At 33.3% G+C, this 16793-nt stretch overlaps 1 protein-coding gene across 4 annotated transcripts in view; it reads left to right on the top strand.

Moving 5' to 3' along the window:
* Positions 1 to 16793, top strand: part of LOC118199132 (osteopetrosis-associated transmembrane protein 1) — a 151939-nt gene that overhangs the window by 37230 nt on the left and 97916 nt on the right. Inside the window, exon 6 of one of the 4 annotated variants that reach the window (XM_085816837.1) lies at positions 1852 to 2690. The exons of 2 other annotated variants lie outside the window; for them this stretch is intronic. In XM_085816837.1, the coding sequence (XP_085672963.1) occupies positions 1852 to 2042 (191 nt within the window). In that variant the 3' untranslated portion in view covers positions 2043 to 2690. Of the gene's footprint in view, positions 1 to 1851; positions 2691 to 16793 lie in introns of those variants that run through there. One more of the 4 variants, XM_085816836.1, reaches the window with a different exon arrangement.

Here is a 16793-nt window from a genome sequence, read left to right as displayed (position 1 = left end):
GATTTTTTCAAAAAACAGTTTTATTTACTTATTTTTCTACATAGTTTCCATATTTGTTTAAACATTTCTCATAATGTTCTACAAGCTTTTGTATGCCTAAGTCATAAATGTCTGCTAGGTATGAGGATAACTAATCTTGAACTGCTTCTTTCAGCTTGTCATCTGTGGTGAAGCACTTACCACTGAGAAACTGCTTTAGATAGTGGAACAAGTGAAAATTCACTCTGTGCCAAGTCTAGACTGTACAATGGGTGGTTAATCTGTTTCCATCTGAAAGATCTTATTGGATTTTGGGTGTGAATAGTGGAATGGGGTCTGGCATTGTCCATGCAGCAACAAAACTCCAGATGTCAGAAGGCCACGTCGTTTATTCTGTATCATTTGTCTAAGTTTAGTCAGAGTAGCGCATTAAGTGGCTGCATAAATTCGATTAACAAGACTCCATATCCACCTCCAAACATGATTGACATAAACTTACATGATGAAATTGTCTGCTTAGCCTTCACTTTGACTGGTGATGCCGTGTGACACCATTCCATTGACTGGCGTTCAGACTCTGTGGTCATGTGAGAAACCTTAGTCTTGTCCTCTTTAACAAACCTCTCTAAAAATAATCACTTTTCTTATGATATAGGTTCAAAAAATCAAGAGCATAAGCCATTCTTTTCATGTGTGCACAATTTGTGAAATTCCAATTTTTCAGAGACAATTTTGTGCAGTTATGCTACCCACATTTGGAAATCCAGTGTTAAAATCGAAATTGTGAATCTCCAGTTCTCACGAGTCTTTTCATCTATGGCATTGACCAATTTTTCTGTGTTCACCGATGGTTGGCCTGATCGCAGTTCATCATGGACATTTTCCCATCCGTTTTTTAATGCTCTCACCCACTTACACACTTTGCTGTAACTCATTGCCTTGGGCCTTACACTTTGCATATTTGTCAATGAATTTCTGCTGCTAAAATGTTCCTTGCTGTCAAAAATTGAATCACTGACTGTATTTCACAGTTGGTGGGCAGATCAATTGTTTTAAACATTTTGAACTGACGCTGTACATAGCACACTGCAAGAGTACCAATGCAAATGGTATTATTTAACAAGCAAGGCATGCCAAGAGTTGGTACACATGCTCGTTTCTTATGTTCTCGCGATGTTTTATTAGCTACTGCGATTCGAATTCTTCCGAATAAACCATGTACATGTGAATGGAGAGATGTTTCCCCATTCACATCGTGATATAAGATTGTCCATTCCTAATTCTTTCAATTGCTGCCACTTACTTTTTCTCCTCTTTTCATAAACTGTGCTATAAAACTGAAATTTAAAATGTTATAAGTAAGTGGAAATAGTCTTTATTATTTCTTTTCCTATAGACACTTTTTTATTGGGTATTTTCTCTGGGGCACTGTCCTCTTTCGGAATTTTTTTCATCAATTATGTAATACATGTCTGTAAATCACAAATAATACCTAATTTATTTAAAACAATTTCTTCATATGACCTTTTCTTTTTGTCATGTCTCAATTTACTGTGTGGGTCCAGACCCATGATTATTGCTCTGAACTTTTAATTAGATCATGTAGAAAGTTTGGGATGACATTTAATTGTCAGTAGTATACTTTGTTATGTTGAATATATGATGTCTACAGTTAGCATCTTCTGAAAAATAATTTGCTCAAGCAACAATGTACCGGTTGGCCATAATTAAACTGACAGTGCTCACAGTGTTCTGTAGCGCGATCTATTTGCGAGAATGACGCCACATTTTGTAGGAAGATTAAATAAGACGGGGGACGAAGGATTCCGCAGAAAAAAATTAGAAATTAATGCAGAATAAAATTTATCGTAGGTCCATTCTTCTATGAGAACATTACCCCGACAGGACCAGGAACCTGTTCTGTTACCGGAGAGAAATATCGCCACATGTTGAACAGCTTTGTCATTCCGGCACTTCAGCAAAGACAATGCCTGGGGGAACTCATTTTCTTGCAAGATGGAGCCCCTCCACATGTTCCTGTACTGGTGCAACAGATGCTATGACAGAAATTCACAACAGAAAGAGTCATCAGCCACTACTTTGCAACTGCATGGCCACCTCGGTCGCCTCATCTTACCCCATGCGACTTCTGGCTATGAGGTTACCTTAAGTCCAAGGTCCATCAAGAAGTGGTCCAGGACCTGGCTACGTTGAAGGATAATATATCACGGACTGTACGGGAGATTCCTGCAGACATGTTACTTTCTGCTGTTGTGCATATTGTGCACAGAATGCAATACGTGGTCCACAACAATGGCAGCCACATTGAACTCATTTGAATGCAAAATAAAAGGTGATTTCAGTATTGATTTGCATTTGTTAAAACTCTATTTTCTATTACACAGCGCCAAATATTCCCCTAGCGGTGACTTTTGGAACTATTTTTTTTTTTTTCGCAGAATCCTTCGTCCTCCGTCTTGTTTAATCTTCCTACAAAATGTGGTGTCATTCTTAAAAATAGATCGCGCTACAGAACACTGTGAGTTTAATTATGGCCACCCGTTATATGTGTTTAACGAATTATTTTTAAAGTGATTACCTTGCAGTTCCAGACTATCTATCTAGTGTATCTACATTTTCTGTTGAATCTATGAAGTGCTTTAATATGATCATTATGTGGCACTGATATTAAAATTACATGTCTATTTCAGTATCCAAGTATTTACTATTTGCTAGATCTATAACAGATGAAAGTAATAAATCAGTTTTATTTAATAATACTTTCAGGTGATTGGGTGGGGGGGGGCAAATATGCAGCATTAATTGAACTTTCTGTTTTATTTTCTTGTTTTTAAACTCAGTTTTTTAATTCATTGTGTAAAAGAAGTGCCCATTATCCAGGATTTTTAATTTGCATGCTATTTTTCTTTGACCTTAGACATATTAATATTTTTTAAATATCTTTATCGCAATGATTTTTTTATTATTAATATTGTTCAGTTTTGACACACAGCATCACTGACACCCTTTAATTAATTATTTTTTTATTTATTTTTTTAATATTATGTCAGCTAGAATCTTAAAATGTCAATGCTTTAAAGGATAAATAACTATTTACAAAACTATATCACATTAGTGGCATGCCATGGTTTTCCTAAAAGGAGATTATGAAAAATGAAGGAAAATTGTAATCTCTTCTAAAACACAATTGTAATCTCTCACCTAAGGATGGTTGAAGTGGTTGCTTTAGAGAGATGAAATAGAACTATGGTGTTTATTTATATTTTATAAGTGATCAAAAATCTCATTTTCATAAGTGCTTATCATAGGGAGATGATCCTTACAGCAGTTTATTGGATTTTGAACACAAATACTAAAGTTATAAAGACTAATTAGGGCAATAATGCATAATATGCTCAGATGAATTTATGAAAATTGGATGATGAGGAGAAGTCAAAATGATTATGTCATAATAAATGAATAATTTTTAATTTAATAGATGTCATAAAAATAAATAATTGAAGATATTTTTATCTCTGAAAGAACACAAGACTAACAAAACATATTACTTCTTAGTTTGTACACTTAATGTTTTTGAAATTCAACCTTAGAATCATGGGTTAAGATGTGTAACTAATGAGATACATACGTAATAGATCTACCTTTTGTAATTATTTTTTGTTTCTTTTGAAACTGTATTATTCCAAAAAACATGGTAGACAAGAGTTTGAGATACTAACAGTTGATCAGTGCATTGTCATAAAATAGCTTAATAGACTGCTTGCATGGGCTTTGTAAGAGTCTTTTATGTGGTGACTGGCTTTTCATACTGCTTCCCTCTGTGCAGTAATGTAGTAAATTTGAATTACTGCATCAATATATTCTACTTCAAATTACCAGATTAAAATACCTACTACCAGTAGTTACTAGTTTATCTATGTGATTATGGGAGTAGGTGAAAGGTAGATAATCCTTTGGCATAGAGCCAACATAACCAGAGTTCCTCCCATTTTAGTGAAAACCCCATTAAATACTTCACAGTTTCAAAAGAACTAAAATGAGGATGTTTTCATGTTTTTGAATGTCAGGTAAAAATATACTTGAATATTTTAAATGTTAGGTAAAATATCCTAACACTTTAAGTATTCATATTTAAAATGTTTGGAGACCAGCCTAGTACTTTTAATCCATTGACAGCATGCAAATGCTTTTATCAGTATTATAAAAGCTTTTGAAATAACAATCATTCTGTCAGCTTTATTAACTGAGTCATGCATATTATACTGCTACATATTTTTTTATAATGATATTATTTTGCGAACATGATATTTCTAAATAGCCTTTACTTGCATTGATTTTTTTTTCCACTTGAATCAGTTATGTATTGAGCTACAGCGTTTTCTTGAATAATTATTTTGTTCTGTAATTGGGAGTTTCTGTGCATGAGTACCTTCAGACCAAGCCTTTGTACATGAGCAACTTCAAACCAAGCCAAAGTTAAATAGATTTTTTTTTAATATGGGTGAAAAGTTTCTTTTTTCATAAATTTTTTTAATATGGCTGAAAAACTTCCTTTTTTGGTATTTTTATTAGCATTTTATAAACAATTCTCCTTAATAACTCCTTTTCTTAAATATTTTTTAGGTCTGTGTTTTATTTTCCTGCCAACTTTCTGTGTGATAGGCCATTAGCAGCATATTGGCTAACTTTTAATTTGTGTTTCTAAATTTAATGATTTTATTTTTTGTTTTTGTAGACATCTCAATATAAGATTAATCATTTAAGATTTATAAACACAAAAACCATCAAGCTGATAACTTGGAAGTAGGATGACTGATACAATTACTTCAGAAGCAGTGTACTGGAATGGCACCACTGAAAATTGATTTCTTGTAATTTACCAGTTAAACAGAACAAAAAATAGCAAAATTAGTATAAGCAGTTTGAGAATGGAATGGATTTTTTAAAATGTATTGTTTCAGAAATGAGACTATATGATAAATTACATTACGTTGAGATAAAGACAAAATTTATGGTATAGAAATATTTAATATCTTGGGGCTATATGTCTTAGTTTATACTCCTTCTGTCTCATTATAATAACATCATTTGATGGATTTAATTTGTCCCATAATAACAGTAGCAAAATAAATATAGATTGCAGTATTTATTATTAAAAACTAGAGTAAATTATACAATAACTTTAAAATGTTCTTCCTAATTTTTATTTTGAGTGTTCATTTAGTTTCTGAATTTTTCAATAATTTCCTTATACCACATTTTAAAACTTGTAGGTAGGATACCAAATACCCCTCATGATAAAGCCAAAGCCAGGTAGCCCTTGTGTTATCTGGTTAAGGGGAGAAACTAATAAAGGAAACTGATATGTAGCAACATCACATATGGGGGAAAACATGAAAGCGTCCATGTACCCAACTTGTTTGCCTGGAACAGACGTCATGTTGAACTACCGGTGTTCAGAGACTTCAACGCTTGGTCGCTATAGGCGTAGGAATTGGAGGAGTGATTTGCATGGCTCATATTACCATTTTTTAACTCTGATAGGTTGCCATAAATTTTTGAGCTCCACTTCCAAATGTTTTTTTAATATATTCAACAAATTATAAATATTTCACAGATTTCATTTTTTAACACTAAGCACTTTGCTAAACTTAAAGTACTAGCATTACAAATCGGATTGCAATAATTTTCTTTACCCTTCCTGTACCTAAGAAAGCAATATGAGTTCCAAACCTAAGAAAGCAATGTGAGACTTTCAAATGCCATCATCATTAGTTTTTTACAAAGTGCTCCCTTAGCCGCCAGGATAATTCATTTGCCGATCGAGAGGTATAAAAGCAAATGTTTGTCTATAGGAAACCTCTGGAATTATAATCAGCTATCCGTCACTGATTAATATTGTTTAAGGTGAACATAAACAAAGGGTGTTGTGACCCTAGGTGAGTGGTTGGCAGTTGCTTATTTGCATAACAGGTTGTAATAATCTTTGAATTTGGGAGATATTAAAATTATTAGGGCAAGAGTTTTCTGTAAGAAAAAATTAATTAAAGAAAATTTTTTTAAAGACTAGCAAGAAGCACCGAAAACTGGTTGCTAACTTTTGGTTCATATTAAAAAAATAATAATTCGTTTAGGGGTCTGTAAGTGCATCCCGCTGGCTACGCCCATTGCACAATCGTTTGTAAAAACAATGCCAAAATTGTAAAGAATACCACGTTGAAAATAATGGCGAAACTGCTAAATTCAATTTATATATATATATATATATTATAGGAGTAAAATTGATTGTGATAATTTCCTATTTCGAGTTTCATTCATTTGTATATTATTGGATGTGGTTAGCGTTTTTTCTGTTAAGGTCAAAACTGGATGAAATCTAATAAATTGAATGTAACACGAAATAAAGCTTTTCACGCACTTCTTTAAGTAATTTATAAACGAATTATTCGAATTTCAGGAATGTAATTCCCCCTTCCTATTTTTCTACTGAAATGCGCGCTTCGCTTTGCTACTGAAACTACATCGATTGAAAATATGTATTTTCTCACCAGATGGCAGCATGTACTTGCTGACGTACGGTCAGACTATATCTTGGTCACGGAAATTTGCTGTGTTGCACTGCTGATGCTAAAATTAAATATTAATTGTCTGAGAGATTTTAAAAAGAGTTGTTGATTTAAAAAAGAATCACATTTATCGTAATTGAATACGTTGTGGTTGCTGCTACAGTTTTAATTTCCAGTTCCGGGGGGAAGATGCCTACTTTTATCTCAATATCATGGTTAATCCGAAGGCTATTAAAAAAAAAAAAAAAAAAAAAAAAACAGGAATAAGCGCCGGGGCTACAGACCTTTTGCCGCTCTGTGTAGTCTCTGTGGTCCTATACTCTGCCTTTCGGCACTTCCGGTAAATTATTAAAATTTTTCGGTTACTAAATTCCACCGGTCAGTTTAACCGCACCTGCTCTGCTATTGGGCTTGCATAGAGAAATAGGAAAGAGTAATAATCAAAAAGCAGAACAAGCGGTTCAATCTAGGAATTAAGTTTATTTCGTAAACTAAATGAAATAAGAACCGGGAGGGAAAAAAAACCGCTATAAACAATAGAAGATGTACATCATTAGAAATGAAGAAACTAAGCTACAAATGGCACTTAAGATGCAAGATAAAATGTTATAAAGTTAAAACTCATGCAAAAGACTGTTAAGACTGAAAAGACTGTTAGCCTCGAAATGGAATGGGATTTTGCGTCATCCACTATAAAAGGTGAATCACTTTTAAAATTTTTGCCACCAAATACTATCGCCTTACATTATTTTTAAAGAAATTAAATAATGAAGAATCTGTATGACTGAATGTATGTTCCTTGCATTGGGAAAAAACGCTGGTACCTAGAGTCATCAAATTCTGGATAACGTAATCCTCCACCTGAACACGTACATCTGGAAGCCCGAATTTTGAATTTCGAATTTTATGTTTTGCATTTTGTAAAACTTGTATGAATTTTTGATTTACAACCTCAGAGATCTGAAATCGAGTAGTGCCTACACTCTATACGGAGTAATACATTTATCTCTAGCCCGTGAGACTGTTTATCGGAAATTCTAAAGATAAGGTGTTTTTAAATTGAATTTTATGTGGCGTAGGCGCAAAGAACGTGATATTTAATAAATAAAGTTAGCATACAAATCATTATTAATATAATGACCAAAAGAAAAAAAAAAAAAAAAAGGTACAGCCAATCAACACGACCTACTTGTGATGATGCAGATGAGACAGTGTTCCCTCGGAGACTCTCTACTGTTTATACTAGAAACCCACAACTCATCTAACTGCCATCTTTATCCACTTGAACTTACTTATTAGTACTCACTCATGCTCAGTTACATTCCAGATAGAAAATCGCTAACGACATAGTCTGGGATTGCGGGAGCCCCCTTCGCGAACTGTGTTTGCCTGATCGACAGAAAAAAAGGGAAGAAGAAAAAGAAAGGTTTGCAAGCCATTTTACTAAGAACACTGAACACTGGTATAATGAAATGAGAAAAGACCGTAAAAAATAGAAAATGTATGCAAACACATAACACTGCTGCCCTGGGAATTCTAAACATATGCTGCTTTTAAAATTTTTGTAATTTTACTGTTGAATTATATATGTCGTTAAGTGGGAAGTAAACGATGCTTAATAAAGCTAAAAGGACAAAAAGAAATTTGTTAGCAAAAGTGTGTGCAACAGCAGATTGGTAGACTGCGAGCTAAGAGAGAGCGTATAAAATGTTACCAAATCCTTTTGATTGTCAAAATCCGAACATTTTCTTCATTTCCTTTATGTATTTATTGGTTTTGTTTTAGTAAAGTTCATTTGGCTGATACCATTTGCTATCCCGAAGCATTTTGATTCCCGAGATTTCATTTGATTTTACCTTTGTGCTTTTAGCGCCCAAGCGTGTATAACAACTGAACACTAAATTCGTATAAACGTATATAACAACGCTGTTTAAATGTACGAAAGAATGAGTGTTTTTTGGGAGTAATCTATGAGAATGGATATTTTGTGCATGATGAATATTATTAAGCATCCTACACTGGTTACTAGAAAAGATGTTATCCTCTTCCATGGCAAAGTGAAACTGCATGCGGCGCGAATAATCCAACAGAAGATTACAGTATTAGTCCTTTGGATTCGAGGCCTTTTTTACTCGGGCTAACCAAGAAATCCAGACGATTTTCCATATATTTGGTGAATTTCTTAAGCTAACTTAAGATAATTTCGCAGAAACCTAATGGTTCTTTTATGTCTGAAGATACTTGTGGTTTTTGCGCTTTTCTTTGTAATGTGTGAACGTTATCCATTCTGAATTTTCTTTCTTCTGCAGAATCACTATCGCTTTCCGATTCACTATTACTATGATTTTAGTCCTTCTTGCACCTTCATTGCTATCTTTATCACTGCTTTCCTTGTTTGTGTCGTCAAATAAGTCTATACATAGACGTAATTTTGCTCTTCATCAACGAAAAATCGAATTCATTTTCACCTTGAACTGATTTCTTCATCGTATTTTATGCTTATTGGATTCCGTAATATTGAAAATAATATTCTCATTGCCACTACTGTCGAGTTCGAACCTACGTGAAAGACGCATATCTAACAATACATCTTTGTTTCATCTATCCTTTTCGCCACACATTGTGCGATAATTTATCATGTTTTGTACTTTGTGGGGGAACATCAGTCTGAAATATTAACTGTATCAAAAAAAGTCTTCCTGGATTTTATAAATCCAAATTATCTTCTTTATAAAAAACGAATACTGAACATTTGGTTCCGAAATGGCAAACTTATAAGGTATTTATAAGGTGGTTCTGCACGCCGGGCCGGTATTCCAGATGTCCGTGGTTCGATTCCCGGCGAAGGCGGTTGCTAATTTTTCATCTTGCCTGCTTCCAAAAATACCTAATGTCTCTACAAACTATCATTGATTATGATGGCGATTATATAATTTGTTAAGATAATAAATATTTCCTCCTCTTCCCTATCATATATTTTTCCGACCGGCAATCCAAAATGACATTTCTTGCTTTACCCTCCTTTCATGAATCATCTGATCTTGCAAATGAAAAGTATTTGTTTGTGAATGCATAATAATCATTGCTAATGAGAAATATTTTTATTTAATTGAAGCTTACGTACTGAATCATAAGTGATTTGAAATGAGATTTAAGATGTGGTTATATGGTTCTGTTAATAAATTAGTCTGAAAGTTCCGAAATTCGGCTGCTTATTTAGCAAAGCTGAAAGAAATGTAGTTAGTTATTCGGTAAAATGCCTCATTTATACAAAGTACGTCTACAGATTTTAATGATTGAATTCGTAACAAAGGAGAGATCTGAATAAAGCAACTTTTTGTTTAGCTTTCTACATGCTATATTCCTTCTGCGGCGATACGTCTCTGCATATGCTTAGACAGTCTTTCGTACTGTTATGATTTTTCGAACTTTTGAAATGTTATTAGAGTGGTGACTTTTAAGGTAAAACTTCACTAAATATTACTTTTAAGTTAGGAAACAGTTTTTGACCGTTTATATATACGATGCTTGAAAGCAAAGAAATTTTTTTAATCTTTTGTAAACAGTTCTATGTTTGATCCTTATACCTATCCATTTGTAATACTTCATATTTTACATGAGTGAATGAAATTTTAGTAGATTAAAGTTTTCAAATTGTTATAAAGTCCTTTCAACAACACTACACAGACTCGTGACAAGCATAAAATAACCAGTTGTACATAGTTCGTTAGTAAGTTGAATTGGAAGCATCTCTTTCAAAACAACGCCTCATTTTCTAAGACGTGATATGCTTTGGGCGCATGAGAGCTGATTGGAATTAAAGATGGGTCAATCTTTGTATAGTTCGTTCTCTAATTTTATAATGGAGCCTCTTAGAGTTAGCCAACTTTATTTATTTACTCCCATTTTACATTCAGTTTAGAATTATGAGTATCTCGCTTCTGAGACGAGCGTTGGTATAATTGACGTCGGTCGATTCACGTAATATTTGTGAAAGAATGTAATGTCCCAAAATATATGCCACAGGACTTATTCAAGAGAAAATGCCGAATGACTACAGGGATTTAACGAGTGATATTTAATATTGCCTAATGATCTGGTTCCTCTATTGCCAGTTTATTCAGTTTGTTTCAGACTTCTGTGCAGTTCGCAATTTGTAGAAAGTTGTACACAAGCTATTATTAAGTAATGACGGTAAAAAATTTATTTATTCTGAATCAAATAAACTTAACTAAAAAATTTCAATTGCCGCAGTTTTCATTTGTAGACCTTAGTTCACACAGTTCTTTCTCTATGCTCAAATTCAGCAGATGAGTCTTGCAAACTAACCCTTCAAGGTTCCAGTGAGATTCATTCTGATGATTTTCAGATTTTCAGAATTCAAGATGATTTTCATTCATTCATTTTTCACAATAACGGACGCAATTTTTTTATCTTGCCAAAGAGGTCGTCAAGTGGAAACGTAAAAAGACTGTTGCTTTCATGTAACGGTGAAATTTTCTTCTGATAAATGTTTAGTATTTGCGCAAACAGATCCTGGCGAACTGGCTGACTGCGTGAGCATTTTGTAGTCTTGTTTTGTATTAACAAAAATACCAACTAGTTTCCCTTAGCAAGTCTTTCATGAAGGCCTTCCTCCCTTTTGGACAAATATTCTTAATGTGCTTTACCGTAATCTAATAGATTCAAATTCAATCTACGTAAAATATTTCAATAAAAATATTTCAATAAAATAAAATATTAAATTTTCTAGAAAACTGCTGATGAAATTGAATCAGCAGTTTCTCAAATCACAGCCTCTTATTTCACAAAGAATTCGTTTCACGAATAAACTATTTGAACAAGAAACTCTTCGGATGACGAATGATGTCTCGAATTATTAACACACAAGTCGGCAGCACAGGGTTTTCAAAGTTATTTTGAGATAACTTGTGCCACATAATTAACACTAAAGGATTTCAATTTTAATAATTCCTGTTGCTTAGTTCTCATTAACAATCCTTGGCAGCAAGGATCTTGAATTCTGCCCGAAAGAAATTATTGCCAAATTACTGGGTAGCAAGGAGAGACTTAGAGAGCTTGTAGAGACATTAAGTTATTTTGAAGCTGGAGACATAAAAAATGAGCAGTGCCTTCTCCGGGACTCGAACCTGGACCTCTCGAATAAGTGTCGAGTGTGCTAACCGTTACATCTCGAAGGTATGCCGAAAGAAGCGAGAAAATACCTCATAAGCTTTGATGCTTAAGACTTTTTTTTTTATTAACTCTGATAGTTTGTATCTAGGCAAAATCATGGGTTTAAAAATTAACAAGGAAGACTCAGAGAAGCGCATTGAGAAGCATAAAGATAAGCTAAATAAGAAAGAACTACAACAACTTTAGAAAAAGTAACAAAAATGATTAAGGAGGAAATGTCTTCAGAAGAAGAGGAACACAGAAAATTATCCTAATTCTCTGATCCACAAAGTTTGTGCAAAATGGGGTAAGGTGCATCTTTTCAAGAAATGATACCATCCTGACAAAGCAGTAGCAAGCTACAGTACAAGTATTTTCAGTTAAAAAACTGTCTCACTTTAGAAACATTCTAAAACGCAGACTGTAAAAAATCGCACTGAACAAATTATGAGTGAAGCAGAGGCTCAGTGAATTTCAAGCACGCAGTCGAGGAGCTCAGAGAGAAGAAAAGGTAAAAGAGCCGCCTGCAGGCAGTTAGCTAGTGTTTTTATGACAGAGAATTTCGCATAAAAACAATAACATTTCGCCATCTTCCACTTTTATGCCGTTCAAATACAGTAAAATTAAGATTTCATCTATTTTTAGCGGTTTAATATTAGGTTTAACTTTTTACCTCCCTCCAACCTATGCAGTCATTTTACCTAAAAGTCTATCATTTAAAAATGAAACAATTTTTTTACTTTAAATTATTTAATGATTTTCATTTTAACATTACAATGTACACATTTTGGAGATTTGTTTGTCCTAAACATGAAAGATAATACATTTTAAATCAGCCCCTTTTTTTCCTTTGTAGAGTTCCTCACTTTGATTCTGTAAACTTAAATGTTGAGGACCCCCGTGAACTGTTAAGCGAATTATCGCTTAGTTCAAAGAACAGAAATCGTAAACTCAAGAAGGGTTAATTACCCTTTATTTCACTCATGAACAGTCGGCCCCTTTCTTTGGGCTTTCAAGAAAGTACCCACTTAGGCTTAAATTCAAAAATAAGAAATAAGAACTAACTGTATCTAACTAAACTAACACAATTCTAACGTAGTTGGCCCGCAATCTTAACTAGACGGCGAACTGTCAAAAGGCACGTAATATATGGCGAAGCGTAGCAGCAGTTTAGAGAGACTTAGCCCAAAGGCAAACTCGCTATTCAGGATTCCTAGCTTTTTATCTCGAAGTAAGTTGAACTTTCCTTTAATACTATCGCTTACTCATTCGCATTCAACGCGATTCTAAAAACTCATTCTGGTAGGGAGTTGTAAATTAAAACGAGGCAATATAGAAAAGTTTAACTAAATCAAAATAACTGTTATAAAATTAAAATACACCTTACACCTTCACAAAGGAGAGCTCTTCTCCTTCTTTATGACAAGAGGTTGGCGAGAGGTCATGTGCACATCATAATTTTTGTTTCATATTTAATGATTTCCATTGGTGTTAGGTTATGAACTTGTGCACAAAATGCTGTTGTAAAATTTAAATAAGCGATCATCAGCGGTCCTGGAAAGAGTTAATCCATTTTTCTTTAAGTCTTTCGGGGAAAATTGTTTCGGTTTACAAACATATCGGTTGAATTAAATCGTGAACTGAGGTTTCAGTGTACATTTTAGCAATGTTGGGCAGCAATTTAATATATCTGCTCAAATTTTAGACCAGAAAAAATTAAATATTTTAGAATGATTTAAAACAGTGATTGCTATAAAGGTTTAAACTGCAGAATTGCTTAATGGTTACTACAAATCAGTAGAACAGTTATTTAAGTCACTACCTCAGAAGTCGTCTACTGAAGTTATGAAGGAAAGTGTTAATTTTATAATAGTATTAGTAGTAACTTAAGTTATCTAGAGAGGAAATACGATTTTAGTAAAAAGAATAAATATTTCTTACTGTAAAACTTTTTATTATAAGAGGAAAAACTTTATAAGGACTCCGAAAAATTTATTTAAAATGTTCAGCTTTCATGATGTAATAAATATGGTAATTTGTATGAAGAATCATGTAAAAGCAGATCACCACTTAATTGAAAATGTTAATTTTTAGGAAAATAGTGGTTTAAATGAGTCATTTGTTTTCCAATATCAGCAAAACCTGTACCCAGCATTCTTAAAGTAGTTGAAGTTTTTAGTTGACATTCCGGGGTTAAATGCATTTTTTAAAGTTATTTCTTCCTTACAACAGTTAAGAACACTCTACAACAGTTACTTAAGTTAGGGGGGAAAGTACGTGATATATTAAGAAAACCTCCCCCCCCCCATTTTTTTTTTTTTTTTTTTTTTCCCATGATGAAATTTAGTTACTGTAGTGTTTTTTCCAACTCGATTATTTTGTACGTATCTTTAAAAATGGAAAAAAATTAAATTCGTTTCTTGGTTAGACGAATTAAAAAGAGACGCAATAAATTAGGAAATCGAGTTTTTCAAGAGAGTGTCTGCGAAAGTCGAAATATCTTGATGAAGAATGGGATAAGTTTAATTCATAACGAACAGAGCGCATCTGCTGCCATTATCAGTGATCAGAGAATATGCAAAGCTATCTACTCCAGTAGAGTTCCGACATTACGCTTTTGTCGCCAGCGTAAGTTAGTTTGCAAATTCTACGGGCGTTTAGAAATTCTACATAATGACTTTTCAGTAACAAGTGATCTAGTACTTTTATGATCTAATATAAGATATTCTTTTAAGTGCTGAAGAGATATTAAGTGATATCTTCTTCGCAAACTAAAAGGCGGATCATGATCAGGAAAGGGTCCCAGAAAATGCCTACGCATTGAAAAGCATAGAGATTTTCCTTCCCTTAAAGTTCAGCAGGTAATCACATATCTCATGTGCTAGCTATTTTGATAATATTAAGCGATGAAAAATGTATTTTTTAAAATATCAATGGAATTTAACTAATTTGATACAAATATGACCAGAAACACATAAATATTTAATTTTACAGCATTTTCAATTAGGAAATAGCTATTAATAATTATCTGCAATTGTTACGTAAAGGCTCATTTATGAACTATTCATATTCATGTTTCTGGAAATTGTTTGACCGATGCTGTATCCCTAATCTTAATTCTTTTAGGGCATCACTCAGCATTGTAGGTATAATTCACCGATTTCATCACCATATTCTTCTTTCGAAAGTTTATCATATGGTATGTTTGGATTTGTTTCAAAAAGGGACTGGCAAGTAAATGAGGAAGGAATCTGAGTTTTTTCATCATTATCTGCCCAAACGTTAAATTTCTCACAGTTAATAGTAGTTGGAGATTTTGTTTTCAGTTTTTTAACTTCCTCTATTCCATCATTTATTAAACGGTTGGCATGCTTAAAATAGTTCATTATTGTCTTTTGAGGACTCATTTTGCAGCGATAATGATCTTTCATCGCTTTAATAATCCCTTGATAATATTTATGATTTAATGCTGTGATATTTGCTTGTAAATATGCAGTTTCAATACGTTTAAGAGCGCATTTACATTATGCCGTATGCTATTGTCAATAATAAGAAAGATATCCTTCTTGAGTTCATTATCAGATTTTTCTCAATAATGAGAAAGATATCCTTCTTCAGTTCATTATCAGATTTCAAAATCCATTCATTAAAAATTACTAATATCATTCACGCATTTGAATTATAGTTAACTGGTAAACGTTTTACTCCTTTAAAGCCTCGATTTTTATTTATTTTTTTTTTTTTTTCATTTTTCCAATTATTTTAAGTTTTCTTTCTTTAGTACACATATTAGCACGGCATAAAATAGTCACACCATCTTTCCATATTTTACATCCGTTGGAACTTCCAATTTTAGATAAATGTACATGTTGAAGAAATGCATGATAGTATAGATTTGTTTCATCGGCAATTGTAAATGTTTTTAGCGCAGTACTTCGTAGACATTTTAGACCATTCACTTCACAACCATGTTCTTGCAGCAGTTAAGTCAACACCTTTTTCTTCACCATGAATGCATATGCAAACCATGTATTCTCTTTCTTCTATCGGCTAAACCAGCTATCTGTTGCTACCAGAGTCGTAACTAGGGTTTTCAGCGCCCAGGGACAACTGAAGATTTCGCGCCCCCTACTGCTTGCCAAGGATGGAAAACATTTAATTCTAAAATGTTGTAACATCAGTTTGGAGCCCCTTGGATTCTGCGCGCGGGGACAGATGCCTCCTCTTGCCCCCCTCTAGCTACGATCCTGGTTGCTACAAATCATTTCTCCCAATTTTTACAGTAATTATTCAACTTTCTGCAACATCAATGGACCGTTGTCTTCACAACTTTTTCAAGAAAATTTTTAAATCGGATCTTTAGTATTTTCTCCATACTGTGATCTTTTCCATTATGCGTCAGTTCCATGTTTTCATTTTGATTTTGCTTCGATTTGCAGTTGTCGTATCCTTTTAACAAGTCAACTTTATCCTTTAGACTCAGATCATTACGCTTTTTCCTAAAGGTCCAAGATAAAATAAACTAATCAGAATAAAACAATGAGCCTTTTCTAAACAGACTGTTCATAAAAGTGTAAAACTCAAAACAAGCGAAGAGATATTTGGATGCGAAAGAGCAAAATCAACTAGAATTCTGTTCCGTTAAACAATTGGTCCAGTGGATCTATCTTCTGTGTAACACATCATGTACTTTTTCCTTTGCATCTTTATACTTTTTTCGTTCATTTTAAATCAAAATGATGCTGCTTGATGACGTAATCCTTTATTTGGCAATTTCTGTACTCTATTTCAAATTTATTTGGCTATTTTACTGGTTTTATTTCGGACTGAAATATTCATTCTGTTTATATAATATTGGGTCGTCCGGAAAGATTTGCGATTATTCAAATCGAAATGCGTTTTCTTCTAATTATTTTTTTACTGATGAAGATAATGTTTAAATACAGTTTGTTCTGCTGATGTTGCGCAATTCTAACGTTTGATTTGACATAGGTTTTGTTTCAGTGCAATGTTAGGTATAAGAAACCCAGCATTTCATTTTCATCATATTAT

The sequence above is a fragment of the Stegodyphus dumicola genome, chromosome 5, assembly GCF_044657685.1.
Source record: "Stegodyphus dumicola isolate Sdum_Otavi_A_Nest chromosome 5, ASM4465768v1".
In the NCBI taxonomy this organism is placed as follows: domain Eukaryota; kingdom Metazoa; phylum Arthropoda; class Arachnida; order Araneae; family Eresidae; genus Stegodyphus; species Stegodyphus dumicola.
This window is presented reverse-complemented; position numbering and strand designations above follow the sequence as displayed.